Here is a 24,197-nt window from a genome sequence, read left to right as displayed (position 1 = left end):
GGGAGGAGGGGTAATTTTGACTAAGGACCTCTGGGGCAAATCCATCATGTTATTCTATAAAGATTCCCCGCAGCTGCTGGAGTTTTTGGCCTGGGGGTTTAAGCAGGTTGCAGCCAGGAACTAATAATGGTCATTATCCAGACATCCCATAAGGATGGGGGGCCCGGAGAGCTGTAACCGGCTGCAACTTCAACCTCTGCAAACAACGAATGATAATAATAAATCCCGCCCCTCTGCGAACGCACTTTGCAAGGAGGTGAGCGGCCTGCACCGGGGAGGAGAGGTGGGAAACACAACCCAGAGCAGGCACCTATTGCAAACCAATCCCAATCCAGCCAGCTCAGGCGAAACCCTCCAGCTCCTTCCGGGAAGGGGATGTGCCCACATGGAAACAGTTGCAATCAGACCGGCTGGAGGATGCAACTGCAGGCATCTTCCCCCGGCAGAGTCCCGCAGCGCCAGCTGTCAGGGCTCCCAGTTGGCCGCACGCGTCCACCAAGCCTAGACGCCCTGCTCCCCACCCCCTTCCGCTCGCCCCACAAGTGCCCACCCTCTTTTTCCCTGCCTCTGATTGGCCAGAGGTTTCTTTTGTTAGCAGCTAAGAGAGCCTGCTATTGGCTAGGGAGCAATGTCCATCCGATCCTGGAGCAGCCCCCTCCCCTTTCCCCTCTTCCCAGCCCGGACCCTGGGAGCGCGAGGGGGTTTGGGGTGGGTGGGTTTTTGTGTGTGTGCGCGTGCAACCATTTGCCTCTTGCACTGGGCGCAGGGAGCGGCGGTGGGTGCGTGCAGGGGGGGCCCGCTGCCTGGCCCCCAGCGAATGCAATAAACAATAATCATCATTAGAGGGGGGAGAGAGAGGCGTTTCCCTCGGAGCATGCATCCATGGGCGGACTGAGGCCGGGAGGAGGAGGCGGCGGCGGCGGGGTCGGTGTTGCAAGAAGACCCCTTGCCAGCAGATGGGATTTGTGCCTTATTTGAGGATCTCCTGGGCAGTCCCTCTCCCCACTTGTGCTGCTGTCGGGGGGAGGGGGGGGGGAAGAGAGAGGAAGTTGCATTGATTATTTTTTGCTGCTGCTTCGCTTTCCCGGATTCCCACACACCGAGGCGGTTTTTAAATCTGGATGATTATGCATGGAAAATCGCCCCCTCCCTCTAAGGAGCCAACCCGTGCGGGCAGCCAGCTCCCCCTGAGCCTGCCTGCAATTGTGCCTTAACTTATGCGTGTGTGGGGGGAAGGGAACTGAGCTGTTTTTCTTGCGTTTGATTCCCCCCCCCCCCCCGCCGCTCTTTGGAGGGGAATCAGTGATCATCTGGGATTTCCACCTCCAGCGAGTCAATCCTGCCCGGACTGCTGGATTTGCTCCCCTTGCATGGGGAGAAGCGGCGAGCTGGTGAAGAACTCTCGGGCTTGGTTTTTATTATTATTATTATTTTTTGACGGGGGGGGCAGTTGCTTTGCGCCCCAGCCCGGCTTGTGTGTGCGCCTTCTACACCGTCCCTCCCCCGCTCCCTGCCTCTGGACATTGGGATGTGACCAGCTGAGGTCCAGGCGACGCTGACACTTCACTCCGGGGGCCAGTGATCCTGGAAGCGGGTTGAGAATATCGCCGCACAACTCGCCTTGGAGGGATTGTCAATTACCGCCCCTCCCCGCCACCCACCCTTCAAAGACCAGAAGCCTGGGATCTAGTTTTGTTTCGCTACTAAACAAAAGTGGGGACAACTGCTTGGGGTTGCAGGGCCACAAAACCATGTCTGCTAAAGAGAACCCCTGCAGGAAATTTCAAGCCAACATTTTTAATAAAAGCAAATGTCAAAATTGCTTTAAACCTCGGGAATCCCATTTGCTCAATGATGAAGATTTAAACCAGGTGAGTCTCCTTCCGGTTTTATTCCACCCCTCCCCCTCTAAATTCACCTTGGGTTTTCAAGTGAACTGTTTTCATAACTGCACTTGGGTCAACAATGTATCTTAAGTGGGCCAGGCTGGCTTTCACGTGGACTTAATCGGTGTCGCTTTAAATGAGAGGAAATGGGATTTTTAAAAATATTCCCCCACTTTCATGGCTACATTAGGTCCCGTTACACACACGCGATTATTTGTTTTGTGATTGTTTTAAACCGCTCTCGTTTTATTTAGACCCGAGTGGGAAATATTGAAAGGCGAGAATTTGGGATGGGGTGTGTGTGTGTGTTGGGAGAGGAGGATTTGAAGTTTTAAAAGGAAAAATTGAAGATCGCAGGGGAAAATAATTTGGATTTTAAAGCCTTTCTTGTAAAGTAGGGCATGGCTTTCTCTTTGCATAGCTGGAGGGGTTCCCTGAAGGGAAGGAATCTTAAAATGTAATATACAGAGGTTTCAAAGGCAAGTTCTACCAAATCAAAGTCACTCCAGGCGCCTGGGAGAGCTGCTTTCCTTCAGTAAAACCTTTGTAAACTGATGGGCGGGGTCCGTGCTGCACGCCTGTCTGCTCTGGAAGTTTTACATTTCAGTTTTCTAGGAGGTGTCTTTCCTTGCATGCCTTTCATCTGCATATTCCCGCACGATCGCTTGGAGTTAGTAGAAAACGCGTCTTAAAAGTATGCACCCAGCGCCGCTGATCCGCCCTGAATGGTGTGTGTGTGTGTGTGTGTGTGTGTGTGTTTTCGCGGGGCTGGGGGGTGGGGAGGAATAGGAGCGGTGATAATCTAGCAGCATTCTCTCATTTTCCCCCTCCCACTGCACTAGTTCTGACATCTAGGCTTGCAATCCTATTATGGAAATGAGATCAGACATATTGCTGGCCGAGATAATGAAATCTGAAGGCTAATATGGAAAAAACGTAACTAGGAAAACGAGTGTGTGTCTATAGTGGGGGGGGGGGTGTAATTGACACAGTGCTTGAGCAAAAGGAAACATCCTAAAGTTTGCCCCCCCCAGCTCTTTTCTGTTTCCACAGCTTAGCAATGTGATTCATAGGGATTTGTGACTCAGAAATGCCTGATGGCTTTGTTACTTTCGAGAAAACTGTGTGTGTGTATGTGTGTTGTCCAGCCAAGCCACTATCTACGTGGAGAGCTTGACTTTAACCCGCCTCACACAAGCCCTCTTTTGCTTTGTTGCTATTCAGTCTCCTCCACTCCCTCCCTCCCCCGCCTTGGGTGAATTTCAGTGTCCATTGGAAGGTTGTCCAGGGGCCCTGCCTGCGCCCTGGATTTGACTTTAATGTGGGTGTCCTGACTTTTGTGTGCGGGGTGGGACGTGGGATTTGGGGGCTCCTTCTGGAAAAGTGGGTATGGTATGGATTGCCCAAATACTTACAGGGGGTTTGGGAGGGGAGGGGATGATTGCCCCCCCTCACCCCCCTTGTGGAGTAGGGTGACCAGATGTCCCGATTTTATAGGGACAGTCCCTATTTCTGGGTCTTTTTCTTATATAGGCTCCTATTACCCTGCCACCCCCGTCCCGATTTTTCACATTTGCTGTCTGGTCACCCTGTGGAGTAAATTAGTTTATACTAAGTATAGCTATGGGATCTCATTCTCAGCAAGGGAGAAATAACTCCACTTTAAAGATAAGGGAAGGGGTCTGTGTGTGTGTGTGTATACGAAATATACCCTTCTTTAAAGTATTTTATTTAATGATGGCCTCAGTTTCTGTGATCTTACATCTCCCTACCTCCACTCCCCCAAACTGAAGAATCTCATTCAGTGGATACATTAGCACAGACAGCTTGGTGTAGTGAAGGAAGGTTGCTGTAAGGAAGTTCTGTGTCCATGCATTCTGGCCCTATGTTGGCTAGTTGTTAACGTTAAAGAGAAACTCATCTGACCAGGAGGCTTTGCTCTTGAAAAAACAGCTAAGGGCATTTGTATGGGTAACACCGAGATGTAAACATGAATAGCTTTTTCATCTGGCCTCTGTGGTTAGGTTTTTTTGCAGTCCTGTTGGATGGTTGTTTGGGGTGTCCCAGAATCCTAAACAGTGGTTGGAATGAGACTTAATCATACTTATGGTACTGTTGCCTTGGCAGGTCCCATTTACACTGCAGAATGGAACCCATGCTTTCCCCGTATTGTACAGGGGCAAAGCTGTTGCCATCATACCAATGGGCCTATAGATAGCCAGGCTAGAAAAGTCCTTTCGAGTCATCCAATCTGACCTTTTGCTGCTTGGCTTGAGGGGAAGATGAGGGTACTTGTCACTGAAACACTCACGTTTCTGATTTTATATAAAACTGTGTGCACTCGACTGTATCCATCTCCTCCACCCTCTGCATGTCATGTGTCATCTGAGATTGTAAGCTCTTTGGGACGGGGCCTGTCTCCTCCTATGTATTTGGCTAGCACTTGGCACAGTGTGGCCCATATCCTGCTCACTGCTACAACAGGAGTTGATACTTCTCAGTATCATAGTTAAATCAAACAAACATCCAAACTAACGCACTCAGAGCCCTTTACTCATAATCGTACTTAACGCTTCCAGGTTCAAAGCCTGGCGCAAATGCTAAACCGTTAATCCTTGGAGTTCTACTCTCAGGTTCACGAGTTGTTTTTCTGTGTGACTCTGTGTTAGTTGAGAGTGAGCTGTTACAATTGACGGTGGCTTTACTTCTTGTCGCGCTCACTGAATGCACAGGAACTCCGCACAGCCTCTCCTAGATCTGTATCGACGTACGCAATGGACTCCTTGTTAGTTTGCAGTCGTTGTGGATGAGGTGGCTTTCCTATCTCAAGGGCTCTTGTAGACACTAGTCCAGCAAAGCACTTAAGCAGGTGCCTAACTTTTAAGCCTGTGAGCCGCCAGGCTGACTTCATTGGCTGCTCCCTCCTCGAATAAAACCTGGTAGTTTGAGTGTGTAAAGTGTCAAAGCTCCCACGCCAGGTCATGTCAAAGGGCTTAGATACAAACTGTTCTCCCGCTTTCCCTGGCACATGTGGTATAGTTGGGGGGAAGCAAGAGGCGGTTGGATTTAGTGAGGTCACTGTTTGGGTTGTAGTCTGTCTAGACATTGATGGTTCCTTCTGCGTCATTCCCCGTTAATGGTGTGCCTCAGAGTGGAGGAAAGCCGAGTTCCGCGTCTTCTCCTCGTGTGCTGCTAAGGCTTCTAGTGTCTTCTCTGGTACGATGGTGTGACTCAGGAGTGATGCCATCGGGGCCAGTGGTGTTACTCCATATTTCCATCAGTGTAACTGAGAACAGAATCTGACCTGTTTGATTTAAAGATACTAGTGAGTAGTTGCCACTGACAGAGATGTCACATGGCAACTGCTGTCCATCCAGAACAGAGCATCTCCAGTATTTTAGGACCAGAAGAAGTTCACAGGGGGCTGGCCCACAAAGCTACTTAAATAGTCCATTGTGCCAACTTCCTTTGCAGTTGGCAGTAGGTGCCCCATTCTAGGCAGCAGAGAGGCCAAGGGTTGAATGGGTTGGGAAGTCCCCTGCTCTGGGTGCAAAGGTCTTTTCAGGACAGGATGTTGCTGGTGTTCTGTGTTTATATAGAGGACATCAGCTTTTCAGAACTGCCATTCTTTCTGCCACATGCAGTTAAAACCATCCTTATCACTTAAAATATTAATGGGACGGTGTCAGGACAGATTTACCCTTCAGATCAGGTTTTGTAGACAAGCTTTTTAAAACTCTAGGCCAGGAAAGATAAATGTTCCCATGATAATTAAAATTAATTCTAACAACTCTTTGCAAGGAGAAAACATTCCTCTGCTCTAATAGAAATCCAGATTTTGCAACATGGCACAAGAAATGATCCGTTTACTGGCCCCATCCTGTGAAGCTTTATTCACATTGCCCTTAGTTGCACGAAGAGATCTGTTGCAGTCTAGGACTGGGCTGTATCTTAAGTGCATATCCTTTGGTCTCTAGGAAGAAGGAAACCTGCTCCTGAAAATGAAATTAACTAGAAACTGACTTGGTGCAAAATGTAAACATACAATATAAAATAAGGATAGACAATTAAGTCTGATCTCGGGGGGTAGGGGCAGGAATTATTCTCTCAGCGTTAAGTAACACAGTGAAGGAATTTTTGAAGACGTATATATTTTAATCTAGCATTGTCCCTTTGAGATCATGGCATTCCCAAGAATACCCAATTTAAAAATAAGTCTTTCCCAGCCACTTTCCTGCCTCCTCAGTGACTTCCCATCCTGCCCATGAAGAATAGTTTTATTTGAATCTCTGTGTTCCTCTGGGCATTATTGCCTTCATCTTAATGTTTTGGATGATAGTAGACATGTGGGTTTGCCATCTGTGTGCCCCTCTGCCCATTTACTCTCCACGAACTGCCTCCGCTCAGATGATTTCTGGAATGTTGGGAAGGGGTGCAAATCTTGTTCACGCGCCGTCTTTCATTGTGCTTTTGCCCAGGTTGTTTCTATCTGTTAACCCTGTGACTCCTTAGGCTGTTGGTAACTTTCTTACCTCCCTCGCGCTTGCAAAGAAGAATGTTCAACGCGGTGGGTACCTTTATCTCTTGGCTTTAATAATAAAAAATAACATCAGTAAATGGGGTTCTGGTCTGGCAAGTTTATAAGGGTAGCCGGTGTTGGGGCAGGAAAATGGAGAAGCTGAGACCTTGAGGTGGTGCTGGTGACTTTGGGCGTACAGTGAGTGGGGAGATTGGCTTAACTTTGCTTCCATTGAAGTCACTGGGAGTTTTACCAGTAGTTTCAGCAGGAGTATAGAATCAGGCCATGGCTGAGCATGACTGACAAGTGTAGGGATCTCTTCCTATTTGAAGACCTTTTCACACCATAAAGGGCTCAATTTTGCTTTAGTGAAAGCGCAGCTTAAGGAACTTGTCAGGGATCTCCTAGGAGACTTACGTGCCGAGCTCCACTCAACGGGAAAAACACTTGCAATCTGGTTTGGTAGAAAGTGGCCCTGTGTGCTTGTTCTCAGGGAGGACGGGTGAATAAACCCAATCTGGAGATCTGCATGCACTGGGCATTGCAGTAATGCACAACAGCACGGGCTGTAAGTCGGATGAGACCCTAGTCTTGTTGCTCCAGACTGGCTTGGCCAGTCTTCCTCGGAGACCAGAGTTTTTTGTCTCTAACAGTCACTTGTGCAAGAAGCTGTTTTCGCTGCTCGGCTCTGGGTAGTTTTCCTCTGGCCACCAGTGGCTGTTTGTTGGGAATCCTCTCAAGTCCTGGCCATGGTTTCCCATGCAGGATACAGACTAGTGGCAAAACGAGACTGTTCACAAAAGTAATGAGAACAGAAAGGAGAGCCTTCCATGCTCTTTATACTGCACTGATCTAACCATCTGGCACTGGATCAAGGCAGCCTTCTTGCTCACTGGATGCTAGGTAGCGCGTTGTGTCCTTCTTCCTTTACCCCGCATTTCCACGTGCTGGATCCCAGAGGAGCAGTGAGGCTGACTGATAGGTGCACCATTATCTAGTTTCCTCTCTGTTTCCCCCTTTTTTTTTTTTTTCTTCTTGGGAAGATCTAATCTTTCCTGAAAAGCTGTAGCCCTGGAAAACAGCTCCTGCTCACTTGCTCGCATTCCTGACTCCCTGACTAGCTGCATCATGCTGCAAAAATCCAGCTGTAATTGACTAATTATTAGGACCAAACAGGGGAAGAGTCTCTGAAAATGTCAAACCCGCCTCCATCAGCTGCTGCAGTGGGAAGGAACTGAGGTCTGTAGGATTCTGTTTTGGGGGCTAGAGGGAGTGGTACAATGGAGCTAGCTCTGCTTTGTTGGGGGCAGGGGGAGAGGCGTTTAGGGAAAAGACGTAATTTCTTTCCTTTTAACTTTTTAAAGACTTTCTTTCTACCATCCTTGCCCCACAGACACAAAGCAAAATGTCCCAGAAATGCACGCATCACGTCAACATGCCAAACAAAAATCAAACACGATCGTAAGCGAGTTGCCTAGCAAGGAAGGATGGAGGGCTCCGCGGGCATTGCTGGGAGCGTGGGGAAGGCCTGTTGCGGAAATACAGATGACTGGCAGAGTCAAAGTTAGGAATAAAATGCTTTTTTGGTTGCAGTCTGCATTTCCCCTGCTGTTGGGTCCAGGGACAAGGTCAGGATTCATTCTTCAGTTGTTCTTCTGCCTGAAGTATGTCCTACCTTCTTTTCCCGCTTGAGTTCTCTGGAGAGTGAAATTCTCTTCCCACCCCATGACCAAACGTAGTATGGGCTGCAGCCCTGCACGCTTCCCCTGCATCCTGCAGTGTTTCACCCCCTTAGCTGCGACAGAAAGGTCCGTGTGTTTTGTCTGTCCTGTGAGACTGCTTAGATGCACAACCGTCCATTTGCATGTACAGTTGCCAGATGTGTGTGTGCAAAGTAGCCGAATGGTTTCTTTGTACAAACCCCTGCTTTTGGAAAATCCGCCTCCTCGCATTCATGAACTGGTTAGCTGCCTTCATTGGACATGTACATGTCTGTTATTGCACCGTAGCTGTTGTCTGACCTCCAGAGAGGTGATCCTCTTCTCTCAGCAGGGCCCTGGTGAGATCTGTTGGATGCTCAAGGGAGTTTGTGGATGCTCCATCTCTTGGGACATTTGGAACAAGAGTGGCCAGAGCCCTGCAGTGCGCTATAGGGCAGAGCCTGGACTTGGTGTGGACTAGACTATCTAACAAACCTTTTCTGCCCAGTTCCTCTGGAATGACAGGCTGAGGGAAGTGAGCAGAAGGGGCTGTTAAAGGCCACTGGTGCCCTCTCCTCTGTTGCTGTTGTCAACCAGGTAAAACAAGCCTTTAGATGGAAGCAGCGAGGGGCTGTTTCAGCTCTCATTGCTGCTGGAAGGGGTGGAGGGGGAGTGGGTAATTCCCAACCGTGGCACTCCGAAAGGCTCACGAAGATGAGTACAGGCAGGAATCAGGGGCAGGTGCCCTGGGGGTGGAGTGTTGGGGGCAGGTGTGTCAGGGCAGCTTTGGGCCGAGGACAGATTTAATCTAGCCCCTTCTTGCTCCTGGGGGCTATGAACCGCTCCTGTCTCCCTGGGTGACTGCACAGAAGGAAACCAGTTTTGGAGAGGAAGCCCTTTTGTTCAAGGGTCACGGTAGCAGTGGGTCAGTGCCACCGATACCCACAGCAGAAAGGTGCTATGAGAACTTCATGTCATGTCACCTCTGCCGCTGGCTCTCAATCCTGACCTGCACCCGTGGAGCTACCTGCCGTTCCTGTCCTAGGAGCCCCACATGCCTGATCAGAGCTACCTGGTTGGTCTGCTCTTGGTCTCTCCTGTGGTGATGGCGTTTTGTGCTGTGGGGCCGCATTTGCCGCTAAGTTGAGATTCACCAAACTTGCGGTGTAGGCTGCATGTGAATCCTGGTCTCCTCAGGAAAGCAAAGCTGGGGTGTGGGCAAGAGGTGAGCAGCCGCCCGAGTTACTTCAAATGGGGGAAGATACGAGCTTATTGACGCTAGGAGGGGGTCAGCACATAACTTTGCTTTGGGCTGTTCCTGGCCTTGAGGGAGGCTGCACTGATGCCCGGCAGGCCAGGTTCATGGCATTGATAGCACTAAGCACCCAAAATGCTGCTGGATGTCAGGACAATGCATATTTGGGGTGGAAACTAAGTCTGACTGGATCCTATTAGACCCCAAAGCATTAGGACTCTGTGTGGGGTGGCTTATGGCTTCAGCTTTTATTCAGTGTGTCCATTATCGGCAGCAGGCAGTGGCTCTCCCAGCGACATTTCCAAGGCCTGTGATGGGTGATGTATAAGGATCACTTCCTGCTAGGGTTGCTAGTGATGCTCCATATTGGCGCTTCCTAGGCAGAGCGGCTGCATGCTGGGGAATTTGATGGCACCCTTCAGACTTGGCTCTGCACTTCCCACCATCCCTCTCTGCCCCGGCATTTGGTGGGTGTCCAGTTAGCCCCAACAAAGGCAGCTGCTGCCAGGCAAAAGGAGTAAGTTTTAGGGGTGGGTTTGCCTAGAACCTTCTCCGGGATGAGTCCTGAATGTGGAAATACAGGCCTTTCTCTGCCCCAAACTCTCCTGATCCTGCTGTCTGCATTTCCAGAGGGAAATAATCCCAAATCCCCGTCCCCCCTCAGGGTCACCCTGGGTTCCATCTTCTGTGAGGTTTCTTGGCTACTCCCAGGCTAGAGGTGGAGTCAAGGCTTCCATCCCCTGGGAGGGGGAGAGCCCGGCCATTGGGACCTGGAGCTTGTGCTGCGAGCGGTTGCAGGGTAGAATCTAATGGCCTGGCTCCCACAGAAAGGTGCAGGGCGCGGGGCGGGGTAAGAAGCTATTGGTATGTGACTTGGCTCCTCTTGCAGCCCCTTGAGCTGGCATCCAGAGGGCAGCCCAGAACATGTCTGTTCCAGTCCATGCTCCCAAGAGGGCTGGGTACCTGCTGCCCTGTTGGCTCAAGCCATGTCACTGAGTGACTCTGAGGCTCCCTGGCTCAAGGACAGGCAGGAGCACATCAAACAGAGAGCAGGTGTCTGGTGCCGAAACTGCTGGGGTGGAGGGATTAGCCTACAGGACCCCCCTCCCTCTTGAGAGGCCTTGACCCATTCGGACTGGCAGGGCCCAAAAGAGCTGGGGAAGCTTGGGGTGGGTGCTGTATGGGGAGGAGGAACCGGTCCAATCTCTCCCCTGGCCCCCAGTGAGGTGAGGTGGCAGGTGGCATGGTAGCTCCCAATAAGTCCCGGAGCTGAGGCCAGCCTGGAGAGCCTTCTCTCATCCCTAAAAGACCCTGCTGATGCCTGGGTTCACCCCTCTCGCTCTGTGGGAAGATTTGCCCACTGGTGTCTAAGCAGCAGGATGGAAGCTCTGGTCCCGTTCTGCCCTGCAGTACACATGCTGTACGGGAGGGGTGGAGTGCATGAGTCGATCTGAATGGGGAGCCTGTGTACTGAAACCAGCCCTAGGGAGCCTACCTCCAGGAGGTGACCCGCTGCTTCAAAGGATCCCCGGGTGGTTTCTCGTACCATCGTGTTCCCCCATCTACAGGCCCCTTGGGAGGGTGACTTACAGTAGCATTTGGTGCATGTGCACGTAGGGGTGTGTGTAGGCAGGCAGCACAGAACGTGCAGCAATAATGTGTGGCAAGCCAAGGGTGGGAAGGGCCAAGTACCAGATAAAGGGGGTCAGTATAGTTAACCTGCATTTGATGGCGAGGGCTATTGAGACACAAGGCGCTGAAGTGGCTTGGGCTGGGGATAGAACCTCTGCTGCACAATGTCCAATACCAGCTAGAATCCCAGAGGCAGGAGGTGGAGAATTTGCCTCCTACCCGGGACATGCGTCATGCTCTCTTACTGGATTCTGCAGGACCTTCAAGAGAGATGGGCTCTAAGCCAGCGGAGATGTCCGAGTGGCTGATTCAGGGCCCTTCTTTCTGATAGGAGGATGCGTGACATGAAGAACATTAAGTAACAATTGGTGTGTTCTTGCTAAGAGTTTGCAGAGAACCCTCTGTGCGCAGAAGGCCTGGGAGTGAAGTACAGCCTGTCTCTGCTCCATTGTCCCTTGGAGTGAGGGCTGCCCCAATCCTGACCGGCCAGCATCGCACCCAGTGTCTGTTGGGCTCGTGTGCATCCAAGAGCTGAAAATGTGGGCTCAGATTTGCCTTGTTTTGGGGTCATAACCACAGAATTCCGTGTGGCTTTCACTAGAGCCTGCGCCCAAACCGCCCGGGAGGTGGGGCAGTTTCAGATCTGCCTCTCTTGTGGTGGCGTGGGGCACCTGGAACCAAAAACTGCCCAACGAGTACAGTGTGGATGGTGGCTTGGACCCTGACAACCTGATGCCATTCCTGGCTCTGCCATGGCCTAACCAGGTGACTGTAGGTAACTGCTTTGGCTCTGTCTGCCTCCATTTCTCCAGCTAAAATGAGGTTCTCGCCAATCCATGGGGAAGTGCCGGAGACGCGAGTGAAAAGTGCTAGGTTCCACTATCATTTTATTGTCTGTCTTAAAGGCCCCTGGGCCTTGATGATCCTGCTCTGTACATTGGGTCTATTCTGCAACCTGGTGAGTTACCTTTAGCTTCCGTGACAAGGAGTCCGCCTGCCTGTTGGACCCCCCTGTGCATGCTCAGACCTGAGAGACAGAGACTGAGCCTTCCCTGTGCTTCTTTCCTGTTTTTTTTTTTTTTTTTTTCCTCTTTTCCTTCAATTGCCAAGATCAACTTAAAGTGAAAAACTCCTGCCTCAGCCTGAGACAGGCTGATTACGTCTGCCGGCAGCCTAAACAGATGACCCCACCCCAGCGTGCGCATGGAGCCAGGAATCTTTCTCCGTGACTAATTTGAACTTTCCCCCCCGAGTGCGCCGTGATGGGTCAGAAATGCAGCTCACGGGGAGTTCTTCATCCTTGTTTTTGCAAATGTTTAATCTCCCCAATCCCTTTGGTGTCACAGTCAGTGGGGTTTTCTGACAGGTCTGTTTGGGTAGGTGGCAAACCTGGCTTGGAAATAAGGCTTGGTCAAAGTTCCAGACCTGGGAGAGGCCGTGTAGATACGCCCTGTTGTCAGACCTACTCCCGGGAGATACCGCCCTAGGAGGGTGTTCCTCCCCACAGCACCAGGATGGGAATGCTTCGGTCATACAGCGCCGCCTCTACGATCTGCACCTCACAGAGCCCAAATTCACTGTAGCCAGGCACGCAGTAAGTGTTCAGCTGGTGCCAATGAAAGTTACCTCAGTGTGGTGCATTTCCCTGGGGCAGTTAGACTTGTACTTTTGCGGCGCTTCCTAGTCGTGGTGGGTGGGCAAAGTGGATGCCCCAGTGGCGGGTGCTGGTGGTCCGAAACCAGGCCGTTCAGCTCGTATGTCCTGATGGCGACTCTTCTTACCCCAGCTTACAAGTTCTGTTTGCTCTTAATTGGCTCTTCTGTTAACATGCTGTTAGATGGCTCTGCAGTCACCCCTGGAGCGTGGGTGATCAGGTTGGCCCGTGTGCACCCTGCTCCTGGCCTGTCCTTCCCCCCTCACTCTGGGGAGAAGTGGAGAGCTCAGGTTGCCAAGAGCCCACCATTCACCTCGAAGTCACCGGTTCAGATCCACCGCAGGTCTGTTGTCCCTGGGAGTTACAAAACGCCTTCCCGCTGTGGGTGGCCCTGCGTGTAATGGGTGGGTGGGTCTCGGTCCATTTCCTAACAGACTGGCGGCTGCAGCCCAAACACCACTGACACCCTTAGCAATCTGAGCAGAGAGGCCAAGCACGGCCATGGACACCAAGTTCCCCTCTCGGACCAGCAGGAGGCTGGTCCGTATCGGGGCTGACGCTTGTGCTGGAGTGAGGCTGGTACAGCAGCGCTGCCCATCCAGTGCCTGTGGCCAGCACAGTACCCACAGCAGCACCTCTTCAAAGCCAGTATCTGGTAGCCTCTGCCCCTCAGAGGCTTCCTGTGTGGTGGGTGAGGAGTCCCCCGCAGTGCCAGCTCCGCTCCCCACCCCTCCATCCCAGCTGCATGGAAGCCCCAGGCCTCTATTCTTAGGAGCTAGTGGGGGCTGGCTGGATTCTGTCCTGGGAGCTAGTGATTCCTGCGTAGCGTCAGCGTGGCAGCTTGACAGCCTTGTGTAAACCTCGCTGGGGCCATTTCCTCCTCCTCCTCCCCCCCCCCCCCTTGCTAACTGGCCCAGTTGGCTGGGCTGGAGGCAGCGTGTTCCTCTGATGCAACCCAGATTTGAACAGCCAAGAAAACAAAACCCAGGAGTAGGACTAACCGGCTCAGCTTGTGAGCTCTGCTCTCTGACGCTGAATTACAGGGGAAGAGGAAGCAACCTGCAAACCCCAGCATGGGGGAATAAATGCTCTAGTTGAAGCACAGCTATTGACCTGAAGCAGGAGTGAACGCAGGGATTCTCCCTGTCTTGTGCAGGTCAAACTAGATGATCACGATGGTCCCTTCTGACCTTAAAATCTCTGAAATCATAGTGCAGGTATCCGACCGGGAAGCACTGCAAGAACGGCCCCAGTTGAGGCTTACTTATTAAGGGCCGTCTTGGGGTAGGGGCGGGGAGCAATGAGCATCTTTCTGTGAAATAAGTTCTTTGACTAAATCTGGGGTGAGCCCAGATTGGCTGAGGGGGGTGCCCATGGCAGAGTGCTGTGTTCCCTGCGTTTGGCCCATCGGGATTGGCCCGAATTTTCAACGCCGAACGTTTGGAAAGTTCAGCTCCCGAGCTGAACAATGGGGCTCAGGCCTAGCTCTCGTTTGGCCAGGGTTTTGCCTCCCTGGCTTGTTGCGTTCTGGCCAAACTGTTGCTATTAGCAGATGGTTTAGTTTGAATTCGTATTTTAATCCAGTTGCGTGAAAGGAGCATGTCCTGCATCACATCTTATTGAGGCTCTTGTCCGGTTACTGAAGCTAAGCCGGGCCAGGCTGAGTCAGCGTCTGGATGGGAGACCTCTGGGGAATACCAGGGGGTTGCAGGAAGTGATGATGATCTTCCTTCTGAGTCAGTTTGCACCAGTGTCCCAGCATGTTGTTTTGAGGGTGCTGGGCTGCTGGAGACACCTTTCAAATGGATATAAAACCAAAGCCCCATTTGCTTGTAACGATTTTTTGAAGAATGGGGAGTGTTGGAACCAGTTGAAAAGTAATGGGGGTAATAACATTTTTCCGACTTAGTTCATTGCACAGTTTCCGTTAGGTATAGTGTCCTTCATTTGCTGCCCTATAGCGGGTGCTCTCCCATCCCAGAGATGGCTGCTTGTGTATCTGTACCTCCCTGACCTGAGTGTTGTTAAACAAACCATACGTTTGTAAAGTGCTTTGAGATTCTTGGGTGAAAGGTGCTAGAAGACTGCTAAATACTATTTATAGTCCCACCTACAGTGAAAGCTGCAAAGTGACCAGATTGGCCCATGCGCCAGGGGACCACCAAAAATAGTTCACCTAAGATCAGCCGGCCTCTGCTTGGCCAAACAAACCTATTCTGGGAACCTCAGTGTTGCTGTCGAGTGGCCTTTTACACAAGGGGTTGTATAAATCCCATTACAGAACAAGAGTATTGTCAAGCTGCCGTTTGGCACTTGTGGGGTTCTTGTGAATTCCCAAGTGCGAACTGTGTTCAGAGAAAACAAACTACATGCGTAAGTCTTCCTTCCAGTGCGTTTTTTCTATCCGCTCCAGAAACCCTCCTCTTGTGTGGGAGAGTCAGGTGTTATTTATTTTAAAGCGTGTTGCGGTGAGGGGATTAAAACGTCAGAGCTGGTTTTAACTCTGAGGCCTTGTCTACACACAAACTTGTGCCAGCCTAGTTAAACTGATACATATCCCTGTGTGGCCATTTTATTTGCTTTTAAGAGTGGCTTGGTTTGGCTTAAAATAGACCTAAGGGCTTGCAATCACCCAGAGTTCTTGTAATTCCTGCTCCTCAGTTTGGTTTAAGTCTGTGTGGGGACACTGATTTCAGGGTTTGAATGCCTTTGATTCAGTTTAGCTAATAAGGAATTGATTTAAAATTTATATTGAAATAGGGCACTCAAAAACCAAAACCAGTGTTCCAACTCACGGATTCCACAGGCATGAATTATAGCTGATGCAGTTGTTTTGCTTCCACTTACTGTGTAGACAAGTCTTAACTGATTTAAGCTAAATCAACATAAGCGTGGTTTAAACAGATTCATAGATATTTAGGTCAGAAGGGACCATTATGATCATCTGGTCTGACCTCCTGCACAACGCAGGCCACAGAATTTCACCCACCACTCCTGCAAAAAACCTCACACCTATGTCTGTGCTACTGAAGTCCTCAAATCGTAGTTTAAAGACTTCAAGGAGTAGAGAATCCTCCAGCAAGTGACCCGTGCCCCATGCTACAGAGGAAGGCGAAAAACCTCCAGGGCCTCTTCCAATCTGCCCTGGAGGAAAATTCCTTCCCGACCCCAAATATGGCGATCATCTAAACCCTGAGCACATGGGCAAGATTCATCAGCCAGATACTACAGAAAATTCTTTCCTGGGTAACTCAGATCCCACCCCATCTAATATCCCATCACAGGCCATTGGGCCTATTTACCATGAATATTTAATTACCAAAACCATGTTATCCCATCATACCATCTCCTCCATAAACTTATTGAGTTTAATCTTAAAGCCAGATACAGATCTTGGCTTCCACACAGCATCTTGTGCCAATTTAACTAAACCCATTTAAAATCACACCATAGGTTAAACAAGCACAAGCCCCTGTGTGGGCCCTCTGAGAGATTCTGCCATGAAATGGGAGAGGTGTGTATTAGGGGCTGGGTTTTCAGCTTCGGGGTGGCAGTTATGAATGGGGAGGTTGGCTGTGGCCCCTTGAAACCTTTCTTTACGGCCAAGGGTGAAGGGCTTTTGAAACATCTTCCAGTTGGAACATGAGGGTCCTTATATGGGGGAGGCAGTTTATTTGTTTTATAGGGTGTTCTAATTAAAATTTCTCCTTGCACTTGCAGTTAAATGTGGTATTCTTCACTTCCTGTCCTAAACTGTTGTGTTGTGATTAGTCCTGGGGGAATTCGGTGGCAAAAATATTAAAAATTCTGCACACAATATTTTAAAATTCTGCAAATTTTATTTGTCAAAATAACACGACATAATCATGCCTGTTTCAATTATTTTGGTAATTTATTTCAAAATACCTGTCAGCAAGTATGTCTATAACAATATAGACACACACAAAAATTCCCCCTGGAGTAGAGTCTTAAAGAAACCCTATGACAGCCCAGTTTCTGCTTCTCTGCCCCCTTCCTCCCCATAGCCCAGCTGGGGGGGCCAGACACTCACACCCCCTTTCCCCTAGGGCCCAGCAATGGAGGCCCCCCTTGCCCATATACCTGCCCCGCCTCCAGCTGTAGGGTTGCCAACTTTCTAATTGCACAAAACTGAATACCCTTACCCCACCCCTGGCCCTTTTCCCAAGGCCCTGCTCCCACTCACTCTACCCCTTGCTCGCTCTCCCCCATTTTCACTCACTTTCGCTGGGCTGGGGCAGGGAGTTGGGGTGCAGGAGTGGGTGAGGGCTCTGGCCAGGGGTGCAGGCTCCGGGGTGGGGCCAGAAATCAGGGGTTCAGGATGCAGGAGTGGGTTCTGGGCTGGGGCTGGGGGTTGGGGTGCAGGAGGGGGTGTGGGCTCCAGGAGGGAATTTGGGTCTGGGAGGGGGCTTGGGTTGGGGTGTAGGCTTTGGGAGGGAGTTTGGATGCAGAACGGGGCTCAGGGCTGGGGCAGGGATGAGGGGTGTAGGCTCTGGGTGGGAGTTAGGATGCAGGAGGGGGTTCTGATCTGAGGCAGAGGGTTGGGGTGCAGGAGGGTGTTTGGGGTGCGGGCTCCAGCTGGGCGGCGCTTAATGCAGGCGGCTCCCAGTTGGTGGCGCAGCAGGGCGAAGGCAGGCTCCCTGCCTACCCTCGCTCCACGTGGCTCCCGGAAGCTGCCGGCATGTCCGGCTCCTAGGCGGAGGGGCCTGGGGGCTCGGCGCGCTGCCTGTGCCTGCAAACACTGCTCCAGCAGCTCCCATTGGCTGCGGTGCTAACACTTGGGGCAGGGGCAGCACGTAGGGTTCCTGTGGCCACCCCTGCACCTAGGAGCCAGTCATGCCTGCCGCTTCCGGGAGCCACGCGGAGCCAGGGTAGGCAGGGAGCCTGCCTTAGCCCTGCTGCACTGCCGACTGGACTCTTAGCAGCCCAGTCAGTGGTGCTGACCGGAGCTGCCAGGGTCCCTTTTCAACCAGGCGTTCCGGTTGAAAACCGGATGCCTGGCAACCGTACCCAGCTCGGGGGGGGGGCCCTTGCCCAGATACCCGCATCCGCTCCCTCTTCCCCCCCCTCTCCCCCCCGGACCCCAGCCATGCCACCCTCAGTCCAGACACCCACCCTCTACCTCCTCAGAGCCCGGGGATCCATAGGGAGAAACAGACAGATGCTCTGTCCCAGGCTTGCACAGAGTTTCCTGCGCGCCACCCTCTCCTTCTCTCGGGTCGTATGGGGAACTGCAACTGCCAGGAACCCTCTAGCTTACTCCCCCTTCCCCCGGCAATGTCCCCGTAGTGGCGGCCAGCAGCACTGCATCCCATTTCTGTGGGGGAAAGGAAATTCTGCACAAAAACATTAATTTCTGCAAAATTGCGCAGTGGCGCAGAATTCCCCCAGGGGTAGTTGTGATCTACTAAGCAACTGCTGCCTTCCACCTTACAATGTCCCCTGAAAGTGGGAACAGGCGTTCACATGGCACTGTTGTAGCCAGCGTCGCAAGATATTTACTTGCCAGATGCGCTAAAGATTCATATGTCCCTTCATGCTTCAACCACCATTCCAAAGGACATGTGTCCATGCTAATGAGGGGTTCTACTCGATAACGATCCAAAGCAGTGCAGACCAACCATGTTCATTGTCATCATCTGGCTCAGATGCCACCAACAGATGGTTAATTTTCTTTTTTGCTGGTTCAGGTTCTGTAGTTTCCACATCAGCATGTTGCTCTTTTAAGACTTCTGAAAGCAAACTCTACACCTCATCCCTCAGATTTTGGAAGGCACTTCAGATTCTTAAACCTTGGGTCAAGTGCTGTAGCTATCTTTAGAAATCTCACATTGGTACCTTCTATGCGTTTTGTCAAATCTGCAGTGAAAGTGTTTTTAAAATGAACAACATGTGCTGGGTCATCATCTGAGACTGCTATAACATGAAATATATGGCAGAATGCAGGTAAAACAGAGCTGGAGACATGCAATTCTCCCCCCAAAGAGTTCAGTCATAAATTTAATTAACGCATTATTCTTTTAATGAGCGTCATCAGCATGGAAGCATGTCCTTGGGAACGGTGGTCAAAGCATGAAGGGTCATATGAATGTTTAGCATAAATCTGGCATGTAAATATCTTGCAATACCAGCTACAAAAGTGCCATGCGAACGCCTGTCCTCACTTTCAGGTGACATTGTAAATAAGAAGTCGGGAGCATTATCTCCCATAAATGTAAACAAACTTGTTTGTTTTAGTGATTGGCTGAACAAGAAGTAGGACTGAGTGGACTTGTAGGCTCTAAAGTTTTACTTGTTTTGTTTCTGAGTGCAGTTACTTAACCAAAAAAAATTCTACATTTGTAAATTGCACTTTCACGATAGAGATTGCACTACAGTACTTGTATGAGGTGAATTGAAACATTCTATTTCTTTTATGATTTTTACAGTGCAAATATTTGTAATCAAAATAATAAAAAGTGAGCACTGTACACTTTGTATTCTGTGTTGTAACTGAAATCGATATATTTGAAAATGTAGAAAAACATCCAAAAATATTTAATAGATTTCAATTGGTAGTCTGCTGTTTTAACAGCACGATTAATTTTTTTGAGTTAACTGCGATTAATCGACAGCCCTATTGCAAATTCATTTAATTTCTGCCAGTGAAAGCCACGTATTGGACTGCAAAGCATAATTAGCATGCAGCGCTGCTGGGCACTGTGAAACGTCCCTCTGTGTATTGAAGTGCCCTGGTAGGGTGCAAGGTGAATCGCCATTGTCAGTGTCTCTGCTAGTGTCTGGGAGATGAACACTACTGTAGCCTTTTCTGAGCAGCCAGGCTTGGATCTTCCTAGAGCTAAGATCCCCATTCCATAGTGCAGATCCAAGAGTCCTTTCTTCCAAGTGTGCTGTTGCTAATTTGCCTGGCTAATTGCTTTCAGTCTTCCTTCTGCTGCTATCCAAAGGCATTTGTATTTGGCGGACAGCTCTTCACCTACCTGCTCCCAATCCTGGTTCTTCCTAACTGGTTCTGTGGTTAGATGCTACATAAGCAGACATGATGCCCTGAACTCAACATCAGGACATCCCTGGGGAATGCCTGGCAAGGGGGAGAAATGGGCTGGGACCACGTGTGATGGTTTTGCTCAGGAAGCCATTCGCCTGCCAGCCTTTGTTCTTCTCTTCCCTGCTGTGTTGGTTGAAGTGAAGAAGCAGATCTAGGTGACTGCTGTGCAACCAGGTACTTCTGCCTACGCCAATATCTGTGTCACATCTCAGGCAGAGAGATTCTCAGGCCGGAAGGGACCATTGTGATCATCTAGTCTCCCCTCCTGTACAACACCGGCCAGAGACCGTCCCCAATATAATTCCTAGAGCAGACCTTTTAGAAAAACATCCCATCTGGATTTAACAATGGACGGTGATGGAGAATCCACCACAACCCTTGGTAAGTTGTTCCGATGGTTAACTACCCTCACCGTTAAAAAACGTATACCTTATTTCCAGCCTGAATTTGTTCAGCTTTAACTTCCGCTGATTGTATCATGTCATAGGCGAGATAGGAATGACAGGTGGTTGGGTTAAAAAAAAAAAAATAAAAAAAAAAATCACCCTTTTTCAAGTAGTTTTTTTTGATGGAAGAACCAGGGAGAGACTTGCAGGGCTACAGTATGGAGGCATTTACAAAATCATGGTACACCTAGCTAAGCAGTTACTGCTCTCTGTATAGAGAAGATATGAAAAGGACCGGTGTCACACCTCCTAATGCGGCTGAATGGACTGATACTACAGCTGTTCTTCTGGGCGAGGAGAGTTGTTTGACGTGGGGTACAATTCTTGCCAAATATCCGCGTTCTACTGTGATAAAAGAGGAAAAAATTCCTTCCTTGTCATTACTATCCATCTATCTTGGGTGCTTCACTGCAGTGTCTGAGTACCTCACAATCTTCCGTGTATTTACCTGCCCAACCCCGCTGTGAGTCAGGGCCGTGTTGATATCCGTTTCGCAGGTGGGCAGCTGATGCACAGAATAAGTGACTTGCTCAAGATCACACAGGAAATCTGTGGCAGAGCAAGGACTCAAACTTGGGTCTCTCAGGATCCACGCCAGTGCCTGATCACTGGATAATCCTTCCTCTCTGCTACTAATGCACACTTCAGATGGGTGGAGGATGGAATTTAAAACTCTAGCTTCCATTCTGCCACTTTATTCTTTCTCTCCGAACTGGGAGAAATTCAGAAAGCAAAGTGGGCTGCTTGGTTTCACACCCTTGTGCTCCAGCAGCCCAATCTGCAGGCAATGTTTGGGTTGCAGAGACTTTTCCCTGTTGGTAACATGCTGTTGGTGGTCACCATGCTGGGCCGGAGGCAACAGGTGTAGAGCAAATCAGAATCTCTGTCCCAAAGAGCTTGCATGTGGGAGAGGGGAACGGAATGGGGGATGGGGGGACATGCAGTTCAAAAGCTGGCTGCGGCCTAGAATTAGAACAGGTGGATCGTCAGGAGATATCTCTGGGGGAGGGTGCCTGGCAGACCGTGTAAGGAGTGGCAAGAAGGGGAGTTACGAGAGTCAAGGGCGTGGGAGGAGATTGGGAAAGAAGTGTAGGCTGGGGGTGTGGCTGTGCAGAGTTCTGCAAGTGAGGGTGCACGTTTAGTACCTGCTGTGGAAGGAGAGCGGACGCTGCAGTGACAGGACCTAAGAAGCCAGGAGACATGATTGGAAGGAGAGGTGGTTTTGGTGCCAGAGCTTTGAAGGGGCTGCAGGAGGGGGGTTCAGGAATCCAGGTATGGCCCAGGCTTCTGCTGAGGGGAGGGATGGTTTTAAGGGAAGGAGCACCGGGATTTGGTCACAGCTTGGCTGTGGGGGGAGAATTTCTAGCACTTCGGTCGAGGTTTTCAAAGTGCTTTCCAGAGCTGGGTACGTGCCCCACTTCATGAATAGGGAAAGTGACGCACAGAGGAGAAATGATTTAGGAGAGGTCTCGTCCTGCAGGGAGGGTGTCGTCTTGGCATGGCACGAGTGCCCCATCGTGCTAGGTGGTGTATGAACAAATGCGGAAGAAAACAATAGTCCTTTTCCTGACCGCTGCTGAGCACTGCCTCTGTAAGGGGGGTGGTCCTGGTAAGCTGGAGTCACAGGTAGAATCCTCAGCTGTGACTGTAGGAAAGTGGGGAGGAAATTCAGGAGCTGTGTCCCGGATGTTTAATTTTGAGGCTGCCCCTCAGCAGGAGAGCTCGGGAAGGCAGCGGGATGCTGCAGAGGAATGTTTTAAATTCAGCCCTGAAACCAAACTGTGCACTTTGTTAAATTAAAAAAAAATTGTATTTTGTTTTACTAAAAAAACCACAAAACAACCTCTTAAAGGGACTGTCACCTTATTTTCAGACAGTTATGAGATCTTGTTTTCCCTGTTACAAGCAACGCCTGATGTTTAACATGCCACTAAAGGAGATTGGAGAAGCGATTATCTTTTTTTCAGCTCATAAGCAATTAAGAGGCGTCTTCATTTTGTTTCCCGTTTGCTAACTTTGCGGACTTCATGCCTTTGGCAATTTTTCCTGTCGTTTGTGTGGATTTTTCCAGAGGGGAATATATATCTATTTAAGTGTTGCAAAACCACAAAAACTCACAGGTGGCCTATGGGAGTGTTGGGCCTGAAACAGTTTAGTCTAGATTTCACGTTGATGTCACTTGAAAAGGGTTTGAATTGCCTAGATTTCACGCTGATGTCACTTGAAAAGGGTTTGAGCTGCCTCTTAGCTTTTTTTGGCCTAAGCTCCCCTCTGAAGGTCAGGAACTGTTAGTGCACATCAGCAGGGTCCCCGTGGACAGTTAGTACGTGGCGGCAGGCTAGCGCGAGGTAGATTTACACCCCACCTTGCCGTGAAGTAAATGTTTGTGTAAACAAAACCATGTTTGCTGTGTAGTGACAATGCGCTGGCCCGTTGCTCACCATGGTTCTGATGTCCACCATCTTAGTGTCCAGTAAGTCACTCACGGACTGGGAGTAGCATATTCAGCTGGTAGGAGGGAAAGTGGGGGAAGGATGATGGGGGGTGGGGTGGGAGGGGAGAATGTGTTTTGCAGCCTGACCTCTCTGGCCATTTGCTAGTGGGGTGACTGGCCTTATATGCTGGGGTTGCCTGTGATATCAGAGACCTGGACTCTGACCCAGGAGGTCCTTTCCAGTCCTATGGTCCTAAAGGCAGTGGAACAAGGACTTCCCTTTGGCAGCGTGTAGTTCCTCCATTAAAGAAGAAAATTCTGGGAGGGGAGCTGAGATTTTCTTTTGCTGATTTCTGTGATGGTGCAGATAGTTTTACCAGGTTTCAGAGTAGCAGCCGTGTTAGTCTGTATTCGCAAAAAGAAAAGGAGGACTTGTGGCACCTTAGAGACTGACAAATTTATATGAGCATAAGCTTTCGTGAGCTACAGCCCACTTCATTGGAGCATCCGATGAAGTGAGCTGTAGCTCACGAAAGCTTATGCTCAAATAAATTTGTCCGTCTCTAAGGTGCCACAAGTACTCCTCCTTTTCTTTTTATAGTTTTTCCAGTTATTCTTTCCCCTCCTCTTGTTGTTATCGGCTAAATGAGCCACTTCCCGGTGTGAAATGACTAGGAGTGGCCCTCTTCTGTGCCAGGTTGCTGGATGTTGGAACTGACAGTGGAGAAGAGCGAGTTTAGGGAACGCTGTCCTGTATAGGACCTGGACACACTGGTAAAGCTGCTAACGCCGAATATTCTCTTTTGTGAATAAGAGCGAACTGTTCAGTAGAGCTTGGTTTTATCTGATTCCGGACGGGCTTCCTTGATGAGTGTCTTGCATAAGAACTATGTCAGGAGAGGGTCTTTATATAGATTTCCTCTTTCTCACATTGATTAGCCTACTCAGGGCCAAGGAGTGTGAATTGCAAAGCTGCTTCTGCCCTGGGCCTCCAGACAAGCAGGGTTGAGGGCGTGAAAACTTTAACGGACGTGTCCAGTGTTCCGGACGTCCTGAGGACAAGCTGGGTCCCATCCAGAATTCTCTCTTTACCATGGACTCACCGTATTGGAGGGAGTGGGTCTGTCTCCTTAAGGTGGTTTTTCGCCTTCCTCTGTAGCATGGGGCACGGGTCACTTGCTGGAGGATTCTCTGCTCCTTGAAGTCTTTAAACCACGATTTGAGGACTTCAATAGCTCAGACATAAGTGTGAGGTTTTTCGCAGGAGTGGGTGGGTGAGATTCTGTGGCCTGCGTTGTGCAGGAGGTCGGACTAGATGATGGTAATGGTCCCTCCTGACCTGAATATCTCTGAATCTATGAAAAAAAAGACTCCAGCTGACTGGTTCTCTTCTGCTCCCTCGTAGGCAAAGCCCATCTATGGCGGTTGGCTGCTGCTGGCACCAGAAGGGACGGACTTTGACAACCCTGTGCACCGTTCCCGGGTAAGGAAAGCAGAATCTTTCTCCTTCTACTCTAGCTGTTGTGGCAGATGGAGCATGGGATGGGGTGGAGGAGGACGCATGGGAAGCTCAGGGAGGTGTTCCGGGAGGTTTGTTGCTCCTTC

General features: G+C 50.2%; 1 protein-coding gene across 7 annotated transcripts in view; it reads left to right on the top strand.

Annotated features, from left to right (window-relative positions):
* The first annotated feature begins 615 nt into the window (after positions 1 to 615).
* Positions 616 to 24,197, top strand: part of LOC102941049 (myosin phosphatase Rho interacting protein) — a 171,835-nt gene continuing 148,253 nt past the window's right edge. For 3 of the 7 annotated variants that reach the window (XM_037910287.2, XM_043523617.1, XM_043523616.1), the window contains exons 1-2: positions 674 to 1,871; positions 23,998 to 24,075. In XM_037910287.2, coding sequence (XP_037766215.1) covers positions 1,752 to 1,871; positions 23,998 to 24,075 — 198 coding nt within the window. In that variant the 5' untranslated portion in view covers positions 674 to 1,751. Of the gene's footprint in view, positions 1,872 to 23,997; positions 24,076 to 24,197 lie in introns of all 7 variants that reach the window. The other 4 variants (XM_037910293.2, XM_043523618.1, XM_043523615.1 and 1 more) reach the window with 3 other exon arrangements.

The sequence above is a fragment of the Chelonia mydas genome, chromosome 10, assembly GCF_015237465.2.
Source record: "Chelonia mydas isolate rCheMyd1 chromosome 10, rCheMyd1.pri.v2, whole genome shotgun sequence".
Classification (NCBI taxonomy): Eukaryota; Metazoa; Chordata; order Testudines; family Cheloniidae; genus Chelonia; species Chelonia mydas.
The sequence above is the reverse complement of the archived record's forward strand: the minus strand, read 5'-3'. Positions and strand labels throughout refer to the sequence as shown.